The sequence below is a fragment of the Denticeps clupeoides genome, chromosome 12 (genome assembly GCF_900700375.1).
Source record: "Denticeps clupeoides chromosome 12, fDenClu1.1, whole genome shotgun sequence".
In the NCBI taxonomy this organism is placed as follows: Eukaryota; Metazoa; Chordata; class Actinopteri; order Clupeiformes; family Denticipitidae; genus Denticeps; species Denticeps clupeoides.
In genome coordinates this window covers 9,095,972-9,113,575 of record NC_041718.1, presented here as the reverse complement: position 1 = coordinate 9,113,575, position 17,604 = coordinate 9,095,972, and the positions used below count along the sequence as shown (strand labels likewise).

The 17,604-nt window shown below is 43.5% G+C and overlaps 1 protein-coding gene across 1 annotated transcript; it reads right to left on the bottom strand.

The window, feature by feature from the left end:
* Positions 1-8,055: 8,055 nt before the first annotated feature.
* On the bottom strand, positions 8,056-17,231 carry LOC114801045 (PAK4-inhibitor INKA2-like). Its single transcript, XM_028998989.1, has 2 exons — positions 17,042-17,231; positions 8,056-10,479 (listed from the first exon to the last, which is right to left on the bottom strand). Exons 1-2 carry the CDS (start codon positions 17,090-17,092, stop codon positions 9,358-9,360), a joined length of 1,173 nt encoding a protein of 390 aa, XP_028854822.1. The 5' UTR covers positions 17,093-17,231; the 3' UTR covers positions 8,056-9,357.
* Between the last annotated feature and the right edge of the window lie 373 nt (positions 17,232-17,604).

Below are 17,604 nucleotides of genomic sequence, written 5' to 3'. Positions count from 1 at the left end.
CATGATTTTCATGCAGGACAATGCTCCATCCCATGCGTCCAAGTACTCCACAGCGTGGCTGCCAAGAAAGGGTATAAAAGAAGAAAAACTAATGACATGGCCTCCTTGTTCACCTGATCTGAACCCCATTGAGAACCTGTGGTCCATCATCAAATGTGAGATTTACAAGGAGGGAAAACAGTACACCTCTCTGAACAGTGTCTGGGAGGCTGTGGTTGCTGCTGCACGCAATGTTGATGGTGAACAGATCAAAACACTGACAGAATCCATGGATGGCAGGCTTTTGAGTGTCCTTGCAAAGAAAGGTGGCTATATTGGTCGCTGATTTGTTAATGTCAGAAATGTGTATTTGTGAATGTGGAGATGTTATATTGGTTTCACTGGTAAAAATAAATAATTGAAATGGGTATATATTTGTTTTTTGTTAAGTTGCCTAATAATTATGCACAGTAATAGTCACCTGCACACACAGATATCCCCCTAAAATAGCTAAAAATAAAAACAAACTAAAAACTACTTCCAAAAACATTCAGCTTTGATATTAATGAGTTTTTGGGGTTCATTGAGAACATGGTTGTTGTTCAATAATAAAATTATTCCTCAAAAATTCAACTTGCCTAATAATTCTGCACTCCCCGTATACCTAGCCGAATTGCACTGTAGGGGGCGAGAACGAGTCTTCAAACTGTGAAATTACCACATCAAACGTGACGTGGTAACATGGATGCAGCTATTTAACTGAATAAACAGTTGGTAAACACAAGTACATCTTATTGAACATAATTTATTTTCATCACCAATTATCATAGTAGAACAGCTTTCTCAAGCAGTTTGTGATGCATTTTGGAAACAGGAGATGAGCCCCTGGTCTAATGCGCCACCAGTCTTGAGAAACCCGTTCTCAAAGACTTACTTTTAGTCATTATTTGGGTAGCACACATATTCTGAATGCCTTCGGCAGAATTCAAATGAGCCATTTTAATCTAGATTAATGTAGATTAATGTAGATGAATCTAGAATCTGATTTTGTTTACTCTAGATTAATCTAGATTAATTCCAAGATTACAGTGACAGTGAGATTAATCTAGATTAAGAAAATTAATATATGCCCACCTCTCATTTTAATTATAATTTAAATTATAAAATTATTTATAGATTTTATTTAATTGTGGCCTCTGTTTCTACTTGAATTGCCCAGGGTCCTGAGCTGAAAGGCCTCCAAGAATCAGTAGTTATACATTTTCATTACAACATTGCCGTTAACTACGTATTCATTAGATTAATTGAATAGCGAATAAAACGCCTGGGCCCGCCTCCATTCCAGAAGTGGCGAGGAACACTGCCTGGGTGCCCAAGCCTGCCTGTGCTTAGGTCAATCCACACAACGGCAAGGCCGGCAATGCAGGAATCTGGTGTTTGCCTCCGCCAGCCCAACCCCACATGTAAATTTAGCCCCGGTGTTTCGTCCTTAAAGAGGGGGTTCTGTGATGCCACGTTGCTCCTGGTACACCTGGTTTACCTTTTTTCAAAATTCCCTGTCCTGCCTTTCTCCATGATAAACTGAACGTCTGTGTTTCTGCCCATCGTGCCAGGAATCTTTTTGCTTATTAAAAGTTCAATTGTTTTCACAATGTCGTGCCCCTGTGCCTCACCCCTCACCCCACAATGCATGCCAGTAGGTCCCTCTAGGCCACACATGTCAAGTTCGGTCACACTGCTTCACAACTCATTTGCGTTGATGTGGAAGCTGCTCCTGTACAGATTCGGATGCCGGAGTTCGGCAAGGCAACTGAAGTGCTGCATTATGGGATCTTTAGTTTGTGTGTTTAAATAAAAATGTAATAACATTTAAATAGAACTTTTGCCTGCAACATTTTGAATCCAGAAACTGAACCTCCAGGAACATTTGAAAATAAGTGCCTCAGATAGCTTCATATATATAACATAACAGACAAGTAATCTCAGAGCATGGCTGACGGTGAGTCAAAGTCTGGATTCATTCAGGAAATGCATGATTTATAATAATCTGTTAGAGTAATAATCTGAGATTACCACATGACAATCAATCAATACACTTAACATAATAAACAATACAGGAACATGTGATGTATTCCTCTCTGCTTGTTGTTCATATTTATTGGTTACGTGTGCATTTTTGCACAGAAGAAGAACCCTTTTAGCAGCCTGTCATGACACTTTATTCTGCCTGTAGAAAAATAAACTGGGTTAATTTGGACCATCTCCACACACTGTGGCCTTCGGCATTCCGAACCCAGGCAGCCTTTAATCGGCAGCCACAGCAGCTGTGCTGGAACGTCGGAGCGCAGAACCACAGGGGTTAAGGTTGTAACCCACATCTTTAATTTGGGAAGGGGAACACAGCACACTTAATCACAGCCTGCCTGACACTGATGAACACTGACGGCCATTCATTACGCGGGACCGTTGCCTTCTGCCCTCTCTCCACAGATTCCACCTCAGGCCCGCTCAGACTGCTGCATCCCCTCCCGTCAACATCCGCCTCCTCTGGGTTAGACGGCTGGTCTTCGGTGCGGTCAGGACGGCCTCTCGTATTGGCCATTATTAGCATGCAGGGGCATGATGTAGCCTGCAGGTAAAGGCTTTGGAAACATGCACATGTGTCCCCATGCATCTGCAAACATGAGCGCACGCTAACAGAAAGGGCCAACTATTCACCTGCAGGGGGTGTAAGAGTGAATCCTTGTCACCACATGCTCAGCACAGCCTGTTTGGGAAGTCCATGATATATCGTGAAATATATTCAGGACGTTTGCAAAAGTGGGAGTGAAGCAGACAGGGGGGCTTTCAGAAAAAAATGAACTATCAAAGGAAGTAAAAGCAATGAAGGAATTGCCGTTATTACGAGTCGGGATTCTTGAGCAATAGACTTGCACCTCTGGGACATCCAAACAAAAGAGCGGACGGGTGCTCCACTGTCTGCCCTTCCACTGGCTGCTTAAGCTGATTTGCATGTCTAAATAGAACAGAACTGTGACAGAACTGTACTGCAGGGACCCCTGGGGGGTGGGGGTTGTGCTGCTCTGTCATTTGTTTCTCTGGCCACGTTGTTACAACCTTCTCACAACTGTGACAAACGCACGCTGTTCCATTGCCAAAGAGGAATTGCCTTTTTCTCCCCCTCCTCCCTTGTTACTTTGGTTAATAACAGGCTCTCTTTTCCCATCTTGATTCATCAGATGTGCCCTTTGCACCAGTCTGTGTAATTAATAACGTTATCTGGCAGTGGCCGCGAACAAAGAGATTAAACTGAAAAGGTCACTTGAGAGCTGGCCCTTGTGTTCCTGGTACGTTGCTACCCGGACGGTTTACTTGCCGTGATGCATTACAGGAAGCGGTTCTGCTTCTCTCCCGATGATGAAAGGACGCAGCAACATCTGACATTAAATCATTGTAATTCGCCGTCTGCATTACAATAACTAGGGTGAGGGGTGGTGTGATTTATTTTTACATGTGAGCTGGTCCCGATCCGCCAAGGTGCCACTGAGGTGCCACTGAGCAAAGCACCGTCCCCACACACTGCTGTCAAATGCAGCGGACAAATTTCACTGTGTGCACCGTGTGCTGTGCTGCTGTGTATCACATGTAACGATCACTTAACTTTTACTTTCCGCTGAAGGCCTGGAACCCCTGGAGTAGGAGCGTCGTGCAGGAAAGGTCCGTGTGTCATGAGTGTCATCATGACTCTCACAGAGGTTTCCCACTGCACTGTTCACAGCCTGCGTTGCACACGGGGAACAATGACATGAATGCTTGTCGATCCTGAAGTCCAGCCAGGTATGGTGTTTGTATGGCCGGTCTGTAGACATGCAAAGGGCAAGCATGAGAAACGCTTCATTTCCAGGTCTGCGAGGGGAGTGCAATGAGCCGGAATGTTCTGGGATGCGTGAAGAGGTTTGTGCTTGCAGCCCTCAGGAGGATGCAACACCAGGCTGAGTCCGAGAACTCGAGGTTTCACTCTCTCTGAAGGTTACCGTCAAAGTTAGTTGGGTAGGCTGCTTCACTGCAGAATAAATGCAGAGAAAAATGTCACAGATTAAAGCTAGATGAACAGCAGAAGTCTTGAATGTCCTGGGCGGACTTCCAGGGTTAATAACGACAGAGGATTATGGTACGGATGTAAAATAGTCTAGATAGTGCATATCTGTGATTTATAATGGAACTGTCAGCTCCTTTCCATTTATATTCACGGCTCAGCTGGCGGTTTCGTGTTGGGTAGGCAGGGCAAAAACAGATGGAGGTACTGGGGTGGGGGGGGTGGGTTGGGGTGTGGTGGCCTAAAGGAAGCGGCCCCATAATCAGAAGGTTGCCGGTTCAAATCCCGGCACGCCAAGGTGCCACTGAGCAAAGCACCGTCCCCACACACTGCTCCCCGGGCGCCTGTCAAGGCCGTCCACTGCTCACTAAGGGTGATGGTTAAAAGCAGAGGACACATTTCACTGTGTGCACCGTGTGCTGTGCTGCTGTGTATCACAATGACAATCACTTCACTTTTGAAGTCTATGTCTGCTCACAGTCCATGTCTGCTCAAAAAAACTCCCGGCATTCTTCCCTTTTCTTCCTCTCCATATTTTATGTGCATTGCCTCTTTCCCACTTGTGTAATGGTTCTCAGTCACAGTGTCACATACGGGGCATGGAAGCATGAAAAAAAACCAAAACATTTGTGCTAAAGTTATTGGTGTCTGATGTAAATGTCTCTGATAGACAGCAAGGTCACTCTGACAGACCAAACTCGAAACAGCCCGATTACGAAATGATGAGCGCAAGCCACATTTTAAATAACCCAGGGGAGCATTGAACAACCCAGGGTGTGAGTTCATCTGCAAGAGCATTTAATCGGGATTAACGATAGGCATGGATTTGCTGCCAGCATGGCTTGGGCCATTTTGATTAAATAAACAGAAAAGAAACGCTTGCAAGAAAAAGGGGTGTAAATGTATGCCTAAAATGGACGTCCTGCCGAGATAAGAGTATCTTAATATGAGGTTCAATAATGAAGCCACTGGGGCACTAATAGACTTGGAAAGGGGATGTCAGACGTCAGTAAAAAGGCGTTAAGTGGCCACCACTGCGTCAATGGCCAGAGATCACCTCTGATCTCTGTGTCGTTTATTTGGACCTTGACCAGAGGAGGTCTCCTCTGTGGAGCTCCCACAGAGCAGAGTTTAACACCGGGAGCTGCTCTGGACTCGCATTAGTGGAGCAGCTCCTGTTTACAGTTACTATCGCACTCGCACACGTTCTCTTGGAGATGAAAACGGGGTCTGAAGCAGATTTTGGTGTGCCGGTAGGCTATGTATGTATGTGTGCGGGGGGGGTCTGATCTTTTGAATCACTGCAGGCTAAGTTGGTGGAGATAAGCTCTTTTTGAGATGGTCTTAGCGAGATATTGGGAATCTTTTTTAGAGTGAAAGGAGGCTGGCTGTGTTTATATATTTACTCTGTGATTAAAACAGTGATACCTCAAACAAGCATCATCTCATCTGCATCATAATACTTCAAATCAGGCAGTTTGGAAAATTTGGGTATCATGAACAACACAAACATTTATAGATTTTCCTGACTTAAATCTTAGCCTGTAAAAAACACAAATTATTTAAGTAACATAGAAGTTGTGTAAATTAGTCCAAAATTTGATGTAAATCATAAAATGATAAAATAAATATGAAAAATATATTGAAGAAATTAACATTTCCAGGGTATCAATGTATTTATATAATGATTATAGCATATATTATTTAATAAGGTTCAAGAACATATGATTGAGAATCTATTCTAATAACTGGACCAGTACACACTTTGACAATAAATCCACTCACACACTTTGCACATGATAAAACTTACTTAATCGTGTATATTTTCTGTGCATATGCAGGCTCATTGAATTTATATATTCATTTTCATATTCATTCCATTTACACTGACCCAAACCTCCTACTTTCTGCAACCAATCTGTGGTAACGTTGTATTTTCTGTGCCATGTGCACAATGAATGCTGGTGTGCCAGACACACAGCCATCTGCTGTGACTTACAAACGTCACTGTAAAAAAATCTTTCCATTCACAGGTTAACCTGGTTTACATGCTAGTGTAGATGAAGTATGCTGCTGAGCGTCCTGTGTGTCTGTGTGTGTGTATATATCACATTTCATGCGGGAAACTGGGAACTGTGCAGTCATGTTTTCTCTCTCTCTCTCACACGCACGTACACACACACACACACACACACACACACACTTTTTGTCATGCTCCATTTGAAATGTGAGCATGTTTGCTGAGCCCTGGTCTGAACAGCTGAAGCTCTGAAGGAAGACAGAAGCTGAGACTTGTGGGAATCCCGGAGCCCGGACTACCTTCTTTAGCAGCTACCCCCTTCCACCTCGCCCTGCAATGACTTATAATCCATTTTACCTTATCAGCTATTCATTTCAACCATTACAACACAAGAGGTTCAACAGACCTCCCCATAACCCTGGGGAGGGATGGGGAGGGGGAACGCACATGGGCAGTTTTTGGGGTGCTGAAACAGGTCGGTGAGAGAGCGACAGCTGCCAGATTGAGGGCGGGGAGGCCAGGGTTTGGGGTGGGGGGTGGTGGCGGCCATTCAGCCTCCACGGCTCCGTCCCTGGGGAAACCAAGTGCAGAGTGGAGCTTCTGAGTTAGACAACAGCTGCAGTTTCCCCGGGAAGTGGCCATCCCATACTGCACCTGGTTACTAATGCAGCTTTATCGGAAGGAAGCTAATTAAACCACATTGTACATACTCGATTCAGATAAATATTACACTATGTTGTCTCTGAAGGTTAAATGAAGAAATGTACGGACCAATACAAACAGATCTCCCATGCTGCTGACACCATGAGGTGAGAGCAAGTGTTACAATGGAACTTGTCCTTAGGTTTATCTGTCTGGCACAAGAGAACAACCAAATCCAGAAGCTGATGTCTAGAAAACCGAGGAAATGGGCTGGGAACGAGGGTCAGACAATCATAGCTGAGTGACTAGTTCAGAGTATTTCCAAAGAATGGCGGTACAGTTATGAGAATTCAGGGCAGGTGAGCCAAATAAGGGCTGAAAGTGGCAGAAAATGTTATTACTTTAAATGATAAAAGGTGCCAGTGCATGGAGCGCATGTCTGTAATAATTATATAGTTATATAAAATTACCATCATAAAATGGTCAAATGGTACACAACGTAGCACTTTAATGTTAAATAATAACTGGCAAATATTATGAATGATTTGCTGATCATGACCTTGGAACAAACTGAACTGTTTATAATTATAAAAAATATGCATGGTCTGTTACGTTGAAGATTTGCCTGGCAGTCATCCTACATGGACAGAATTAGATATTACAGATGAATGATTTGCAGGCAGGATTCTATTAAGGACACCGCTGCAACGTTGAAAATGCACGTCATCCTTTTTGTGGCCTCCAGATATAAACAAATGTAACTATAATATTATATGACTGCCAAAGCATGTCAAAACCTAACACACATCCTGAAAGGGTATCATTGGGGTGATTTTCCACTTTGTTTAATGGCTACGTGAGTGACTTTGGTATGTGTAAACAGCATTTATCATAATGATGGAGGCTCTAGTGTTGGCCCTGATGTCTGAGAATATTACTCAGACTCTTGAGATAGCTTTTTTTCCCCTAGATATCTGTGAATCTAAGAGTTCCTCCTTCAAAGTCTACAGTGAAAGTGTGCTTAAGAGCTTTATCTTCAATCCTCCTAGCTTTCTCTGTCTCCCTCTGCTAACTCACCCTTCCTCTGGACACCATAAAATGATTTGAAAACGTGTATTAACAAGTCATTCTTTAGCATGTTCTCTTTTAGTAAGTAGGCAAATGTGTCTTTGGACTTGAAATCCTGCTTCTCATCTCTGGCTTTGAAATGCACAATGTGACAGGCGCAGTGAGAGGCAGGCCACACGCGGTGACTGCACGGAGGATCAAGCGTAACATGCGCTGAAGAAAAGACACAAAGAGGTGTGGCTGGGTTTAAACTTTTTACTTCCGTCTGTACAAACCAGCACAACAGCAACGTCTAAACAAACCACATAGAAAAACATGTCTTGTCCAGTAAGTAATCATGAGAGACTGAGTTTATATAGAATTGTTCATGCGCGCACAAAAGAATTCACTGAAGATATAGTTTCGTAAAACGGCTTCAGCAGCAAGTGTATGTATATACATACGCACAGGCTCATTCGCTTAGCCTCACTGCAGGCTTCTTTTAGCACCAGCACTTAAAGAATTATGACTATAAATTCCTCATCTATTTAAAAAATATTTTGTGGACCCTTTTTGCACAGCAAAATGAAGTCCTCTCAATGTCTGGTGAAAGGGATACTGTTTTTTAGCTCCTGAGACAACTACATTTAAAACCGTAACAAATTCTGATTTTGCATTTTTAAACCGCTCTGGAATTCAAAGTAATTTCCAGAAGCTCATAATCTGTGTGACAGACCTCTGAAATTCTCAGTTTGGCTTTAAAATGGCTCCCAAGTAATGAGTGCTGTCCTTAAAGGAAAACCAGGCAGTTGTGACATCTAAGACCACCCTGAGAGGTGACTAGTTCAAATGAAAGAGACTAGCTGATCCATGACATCATAAGAGGATGCTTAATCAACCCCTTTTCCATGCATTCAGGTTTAATATACACGTGCACTCTTAAGATGAAGCGTCACTTAGTCTTGTTTTCTCTCCTCAGTGCTTGATCTGCTAACCCAGTTTTCTCAGCATCAGAGCATAAAGATGATTAAAGCATTGCTTGAATGTCCTTTACGTGTCTCTCATGTATAGGAGGCTCAGCCTTATCTAACTGGGGGTAAGCAGATGGCATTGGGTATTCTTGTTGTCTCTGTGCCAGATAATGTGGAGCCCTGGGGAGAGGTTGACAGGCTTGAGTTGTACCAAGGGTACGTCCAAATTTGGCTGCCGTCTGGGATTTTACTTAATTTCAGGTGAAACCCCTTGTACTGTATGCCATCTCAGGCAATCAGGACCAATCTCTGGACATTTGGTTGGTTCTGACCACACATCTAGATATGATTAGTGTAAGACCAGACATAAATGCTTTACAGTAAAACAAGGGCAAATGTGGCTTGTGGTATGAATAAAAAAGAACCAAAAACATTACAGATTCTGGGTACAGAACATGAGTAAACACTGAATAGACGTAAGTGCAACCATGAGGATCAATCTATAAGAGAAAGACCTACTTTCTACAACAACAAAATGATTGTCAAAAATGCATCTTATAAATCTCAGTTCATTCGACATCAGGCACCTCTCACCTCTCTGTTTATACCCATACAGCCGTGTTGTAGTCAAAGAGAGGTTGGGCTTTCAGTACCCTTTCAGTCTGTCTCCTATCATGATACCGAGGATGAACTTTTTCCATGTTTTGTGAATGTCTCTGGTCGATATAAATCCCTGAGTAATGAGGTTCTAACCTCTCCTCCACTAGCGTTGGGCCTGGCCTGCCCTTGCCTTGCTGTCCCCCTGCCCAAAATGGCAGATAAAAGCTGCCTTTCGACTTGGTTGCCTTCTTGGGCCTCTTGAAGAGCTCTGTTTCTGAGTTGTCTGTTGGCATCCAGCCAGGCTTTTCCTTCAGGAGCTTGTCCCGGTCTGGTCGAACACTTCGTAAAAACTTTTTGAAGATGTTCGTGGTGAGGGAGAACCTTCTACAAATCTCCTGAGATCGGCTCGGTCTGAGTGGGTGGGCTGGAGAGTCAGGCTTGTTGTGCCCTCCTCCTGCTACTGCATCATCATCGCCACTGTTCTCAAGCTCTGGTAGGTCCAACCAGTTGCCCACGAGGTCTGCAAATACATTGTCTCCAAGCACTAGAGGCTGACGATTGCGACTACAGCTCATGAGAGATGATGTCCAATCACTGGAGTCATCCATGCTGTCCTGGGAGTATACACTGTCCAGGGATGGACCTTCTTTAGAGAGGCTGTATAGGATGCCTGGCAGGTCAACCATATGTGCAGTGTTACCTGGGTGATTTTGTTGCTGCAGCTCCTCTGGTGGTTGTCCTAGTCGAGGACCACAGTACTCAACCTGGGGAGCAGTATATCCTGAGACCCTCATGGGGAGTGGAAAGCTCTCACTGTCCAGGCTGGACAAAGAGGGTGATGTCCCTGAGCTGCTGCGATATGGTTGCCTCGCAGGTTCCTGCTCCTCTCGGCTGGCTACCCTCAGTGGCGGTGGACTGTTGACCTGAGGTTCTGGCTGTGGTTGCAGATGTAGTGCTGGTTGGGTGGCACCTTGTTTTACAGGTTGAGCTGCCCTGCCGCCTCTCCCTGAAATCTCCATCTGCTCCAGGGCTGTTTGGACCTGCAGAAGCTTGAGTTCCTGCAAAGCCCCCATCATAGAGTTCATCTGAGCATGGAGTCCGTCACCTGCCTCTTTCATGGACAGCTGAAGGATAAAAGGAGATACAGCAAGAACAAGTGAGCAGGGAGCGAGCAAAGGAGAACGAAAATGTGAAAAATGTGATGAATAAGCATGACAAACGTTTGCAAGCAAATTAGTTCAATTGAACAATTGAATTCATCCTGTTTTTCTTCTTAGACATTCCATACAAGAATGATCCAGAAATGATTCATTACATTACACTAAGAGAAATATGAAATATGGCTAAGACTATGAGGTTTCAAAATATCTGATATTACACTGTTTATTGCAAGTCTTCATAGGTGACATTTATAAAACTGTAGTAAATGACCAGTTTTACCACTATGGGCAGCGTCTATGGGAGGAATGTGTCTGCAGAAGCTTGGGTGGTGAATAACAAGCTCATGTAACCTGACAGTTTACCTTCCGGTCAACAACTCTATAAAGGAGAAGACTAACAATTGTCCCTAAACATCAATTATTAGCATATGAATACAAATATGGTGCACAGTAGGGGCTCTTGCATCGTTGTGATTCAGACGAGTTGTCATCAGATGGATAGTATACAAGAGGGTATGTCACATCCTAATATTGTCCTAGGCAAGACATTGGCCATAAAATCATGAAATGCAACCAATTGCCACATCACAATCACCAGTTTAAATTTTTTGTCAAAATGTGCAGCATTTTGTATAGATTTCCTCCCCCAATAAGAGAACACAGTTTTTACTTACTGTGACACCAAGATTACATTTCTGTTAGAGGCATTACCTATCATCTTACCTTATTAAAAACTCTCAAAGTTGGGTCCCCCTCTCTCCCTACGGTCTGTCCTGTCCTCCTCCTGCCTTCTCACCTTTCAAACAATCCTCCCTCGCAAACCCTATATGTAGACCTCTGCCAATTGGCCAGCATCGAGACCCCTGGCTCCTGATAGGCTGCGTCTAGACATTAATCAGCGAGGCACAACCGACCAACAAAGAGCGGGTGAGAGTTGCAGCAGCAGGAGGGGATTGGGGTGGGGGCGAGGGGGCGGCCATATGTTTGGATGGCTGAGCTGTACTTGAACTGGATTCAATTACGGGTGCCCCCAGAGGAACAGTGGGCTTAATAAGGACAAGAGTTATATAAGGACAGGACTGATTAATAATTTTCTTTTTTTCAAATAATGCCTTAATGTCTCATTTAGTATTTCCTTATGGTGGAAGTTATTTCAGTGCAATTTATACAATGTCCACTGAACACCTCTTCTGAATAATACAGTGTTGCATAAATCAACAACATATTATCAAAAGTTTGACAAACAAAAACACACGAAATATAATTTCATCAAATTGATTTTTCTGTTCCATGTGTTCCAACTAGTTTGCTTGCAGAGAGAAAAGGATTTATGATTTAGCAGAAACTTTTGTTAAAGGTAAGGATGAAGGTGAAAGGGAAAGAGGCAGTGTCTTAAGAACAAAGAGTCAGGAGCAGCAATCCCATTACCAAGCCAATTTAGGGAGCCATCTAGGCATATGTTGCAAACAAAGGGCTTTGTCTCTGGGTTATCATTATCAAGAGAAGGTGGAATAATTCCAACCATCAGGTCGTCTCTGTGCTTTGTGGCCCTGCTCCTCTCACATATGGCTGCCTTCATTGAAGTTAATTAGACGTCTTTAGGAGCTGGATAACTGTATATAATTACAGTTTACATTGGAGCACGCACAAGGTCCCACCGGCAATTTTACAAATGACTTCTGCATAGGACCCTGGCCATGACTGCTTTTGAATTATTTACGAGGCTACACAGACATCTTCATTACATATCTGTTATTTTTTAATGTCTAAACTCTTCTTGCTGAATGGAAAACTAGTCCTGAGATTCTCTGGGGGATTTTGGAAACATTTTTCTACACATATTCTACATACATTTCTTTGTTTGATCAGAAATAATAATCAGTCAAAACCAAAGCAGTGTTTTCGAAATGGCAAGCAACACAATAGTAGATGGTGATGCAGGCCTGCTATGCAAGTTATTGCAGAAAGCGAAGCCTCTTATATGTGACCAGCTATGAGGAATTTAGTTCACAGTTAATTTACAGTTGAGCAGCAGATTCAGTAGTTTTAGGATAAAGAAGTCTCTTCCTTGTTCCTCACCATGTGACTGTTCAATTACCACCTTATACAATTATTAAAAAAATCTTGCAATATGTGATTGGAACCAGCAACCGTTACCCATTCTGACTGGCTATGGTTATTTTCCCCAGTGAGTCAACAAAAATGGCCCTGAATAAGTCAGATTAAAGTGGTGTATATGTGTGGGAGTGTTTGCAGGCATCTCTGCACCACAGCTTTCTGTCAGATATTTGTTGTGGCTCAGGTCCCATGGAGCTGAGCTCAAAATATGGCTCGGTGTGTTAATTGCCTCCTTCCCTATTTAAAGCCTGAACACAAAGCCACTTCAAAGCTCTCTTGCATGCGTACAAAAGCTGATTTAAGAAAGGAAAATACAACAAAATAAAAAGTAAAATAAAGAACAAAAAATATGCAATTTACCAGATTTGATCTGAGCTGTGTGATTATCACCATTCTCTAAGTTGACAGTCAGAGACTCATGGATGTTCATGCAGAAGATCTCAAGCATACACTGGAACTGGCAAGTTTGACCAGACCAGGCAGCAGCATGCTGTTTTCCTGAGCATGGAGAACACAGGCAGTGTAAACCATGACTCCATCCCCTATGTGCCACAAATGAAGCACGCACAGCACAAAATCATGCAGGGGGAGGTTCATATACTGGATAAACAACCCAGTGTTACTAGGGTCAAAGCTAGCCCAGTTCTGGCTTTGCACATTGAATATCAATTATATTTTCTCTTGGGTGGCCACAAATCTAATTTTTTTGTTCAATTTTAATGTATTCAAGCATTAAAAAGGGAAATTGTAATATAATATTTTAGATATAAACCAAGTGCATAAACAGAAACAGCCAACAGTAATTACATTCTCACAAGACAAACATGCTCACACACAGTTCACACTATAAGCCATCATTAAAAAGCAGTGTGCACCACAGAGAAAAATGCAGGTATTTACGTTACACACTCAATGCAAACAGGCTTATTGCTTGGCATCAGGGTTAATGGGGCCATTCACGCGAGCCAAAGGACACAGAAAACGACCCAGCAGAGGGTTATCAATCTCACATGCATTCATAGCTCTGCTCATTAAATATGAATGCTGGCTGTGTGGGTCAGGGAGTGGAAATGGCATCCATCCGTCAATGAGGGGGATTACAGAATATGTCTTGGCTGAGCCCCTGGGACAGTCTGGGGTGTGCCGACGGTAGTTCTGCTGGTCCCCTGGACCTGGGAGGTGCTCTAATTGGCAGTTTCCTTCCAGACCTTGTTTCAACCCATAAGCGAATAAACTGGTGCTTAGCAGAGAGTTATTTTTCAAAAAACATGAACTGTTAAAGCAGATTTGAAGAGTGTGAAGCACATCAAATGTGATAAAAAATCAATACAATGTTGTAATTTGTAATTAATATAACTAATTATTATTATACAAGTCAGTATTAAAAGTCCTTATTGGCTAATTTGTTAATACCATATAAATATTGATTAATTAGTATTTTTCTACTGTCTACATTAACTTTATATTAACATTGTGTGAAGTCCAGCTTTCTAAAAGATTTTACATGGTGAACATTTATTGTTTTTCTGGGTCCCATTATGGTTTATTTAGTTTGTGTAATTATCCTCATCCTCTCAAACTGTTCTATCTAAACCATCGGGTGGAAAAGAACACCATCACATGAGTTTCTTTGACAAAACTTGCTAAGCAAAGGTCCCTTAAGGGGTACAAACTCCAACCCCCATGCAATACACATCACGTCTATCAGTCACATCTTCACATATAGTGGGTGCGGACGTCAGCCCCCCAGCTGCCACCAGAGCCCAATTTTAGCCGTGGGGAAGGCAGGTCTGCTGCTTGAACAGAGACATGGTAGGAGGTGGTAGAAGGTCGCAGCAGTGCTCAATACACCAACATGCACAAGTGCTTTATACAGTGTTAAATTCACTGTTATTACTGTAGTATTACAAGTAATAGCATTTTTTTATGATACACTTGAAACAATCTACTGTATTTCAAGGTTGTGTTTACAGCTGTAGTCAGCAGAGTCTGAAATAGCTTTAGAGAATCAGAGAGGTTAAAGGTCATCACTGAGATTGACCTCACACAGTGCCACCCACAGAACGACCCTTACCACCCTCTTAGATGTCCTCCGTGGAATCTCCCATTGTTTGCAATTAACAGTGCAGAAGGTCATATTTCAGGCTCTTCAACACTCTTAATCCATCCTTGAAAGCACCTCTGATGACATTTTCATCAAAGGATTTGTCATAATGGAAGAACCTTCTCCCTGTGGTACAATTTAAAAAAGCTTGTATGCTTTCAGAAGGCAATTAGATGTAAGTGCCTTTTGAAGGGTACCAACACATGTCATTGATCTTATATTCAAAGAAAAAAGTGGCCTGTGTCATTTCTTTTAAGAGCAAAAGCACATGTCATAATTTTTTTTTTTTGCAGTGAAGCTCACACATCCAGTGTAGCGTAACAGTTACAAAGCTGGCACCGCTGAGCCAGGGCGGGCATGTGGTATCTCTGGCATGAGGATCACCTACCGACAAGCAACACAAGCAGACTGATCCCCGTGGGGGGCAGGACAGGGGCGAGTGTCTTTTTAATCTGCATCTGTGATGCGTGTCACTCTCTGTCTGTTTTGTCGCTCTGATGAGAGACCCCTTGCTCCCTGTGATGTGGCCAGCAGAACACAACATGTTCGTCCAAATGTCCCCGGAACAAGGTGCCAGTCGACAGACGTGTGGATAATTTGCCATCCTGAAGCTGGGGCAGCATCCTGCATCCTGCCACCAACCCCCCGGGTTACATATTCTCCCTTTTGAAGAGGGTTCCAGAAAGAACCAAAGCCAGTCAATGCTGTTTAAAAAAACTTCATAGAGCTGCCAAAAAATATGTCTGTGTGTGTGTGTGTATATGCTTCATGAAATTGCTTCTTGCACGCCAAGTGCACACAGCAGCCTGTTTCTGGTTTTCTTCAGCAAACCTTATCAAACAACAGAGACGTGCAAAGCTCATCTGCTGAACACATTCACGGTACTGCCTACCTATTCGAAGGAAAATGTCAAATGTATTATTACTTTTATCTTTATTACGAAGTCATGGGATACATTTTTGTTGATCTATATAAGACATTAGTTGGCCAATTCCTGGTTATGGTAGTAGACATGCTCCCAAAGGTGACTGTAACACAGATAATAATGTTAAGGAGTTGACCTGAAACTGATTACTTTCACTGATGGTAACCTGAAAGCCCGTTGTAAGACGCTCTGGACAAGAATGTTTGTGATGCTCACTGTCGGAAAATAAGGAAGTAGTAACTAGTTCTGAGTTCTGAGGTTGATATTTTGCAAACAGTCACTTTTACTTTTACATTAACAGCATTTATCAGACACCCTTACGCGGCGCGACTTACAATCAGTAGTTACAGGGTAACAGAATCCCAATTGGAAGGTTGCCGGTTCGAATCCTGAGCAAAGTACCGCCCCACTGCAGTGTTTCACAATGACGATCACTTTCAGTGAATTTACATGTTCAGGCGGGTGTGTTACAGGCGGGTGTGTTTCCCATTAAGCTATTAACACACCCTAATCACTAGCAAGCAGTCTTTTCGTGGCTGTATCTATTTATTCACGAACAGGCTGAAGACATACATGATGTCACATTAGCAAACTCTACCGAAGCCCAACATCGACCATATTGATGCAGCTCTCCTGCATGTGGCGCTACAGACAGGTGACATCACAAATTACAATTACAAATCATACAATGTTCATTTATTTAAAGTACATTTAGACTGTGTCGGAAAAACACGACTTAACGTTTTAAATGTCAGGCAGGACGGCGGTGGCAAACAGTGTGCATGCGGTCCAACGCGCCTCATTAATAAATCGGGCACGACTGTCGTGTTCTCGCCTCTCGCGAGACGTCCTCTCGGTTGGCAACGTCACGTGACCTGTAAATGCCAAAATTGCAGCTGTGCGAAATAGGCTTTAGTCGAATCGCCCGAGGTACCATATTTATATTCGTCTTTTATTCCCTCATAAATTCAGTTCAATACACAGGTTGAAGTTGGCAAATCTGTCGAGACTGTCTTTTGCGTGAACGCGCGTGTATTTTGCCATCCCGTTGTAAATTCTGGCCGCTGAGTTTACGTCATTAAGCTTTAAAGTAACATCTGTCAGGGATGAGGCTCGCTTTTCTCTGCCTGGACCCCGGGTACACAGCGGTGCACAGCTGGAGACAAAAAAACGAGCCCACGTGTTCACGCAAATTCTCAACAAGTTAAAGAGTGCAGGTTAGTACAAAAATCAACAATAACTCAATAACACATCAAGTGTTCCTCAAGCCATTCGTGCCATAAACGAAAGCAACATTTCAAAGCATCACTAACTAGTGCGTTTATTGCAAACCAACTTTGAAAAAATAAAACTAAATGCATGTGATTTATTGCACTTACTATTTCCTGCTTCAGTCGCCTCAAGCAAGTATCCATGTTTTTCTGCTCCATTAAAAAAGAAAAAAACGACGATCAGCTCTCCCGCATGACTTTCCACTGCAATTTGTGTCTTTAATTTCCCTCTAAATGATGCTGCCAACCAAGAACCCGGGGAAGGTGATCCGAGAGCGTTTCCTGGAGCCTCCGTCCCGCGTCTGGACGCGCGGCACCTTCTGTCTGCCGCTCTCGCGCCGGCGAGACGCCGTCCAATCGGAAGCGCCGCGCCGAACCCCGTGACTCCTCCCCGCTTTACTCGCGCTCTGCCCCGGTAGCACCGGGGGTGCTGCGGTGCAACCGGACGACTGTCACAGAGGGAAGTGATGTGCTCTGGAAGGAAGGCGACCCTCTCTGGAGGTCTGGGTAGGACCCAGTCTGGAAGTAGGAGGTCTGGGTAGGACCCAGTCTGGAAGTAGGAGGTCTGGGTAGGACCCAGTCTGGAAGTAGGAGGTCTGGGTAGGACCCAGTCTGGAAGTAGGAGGTCTGGGTAGGACCCAGTCTGGAAGTAAGGGAGCCCTGTCTGGAGG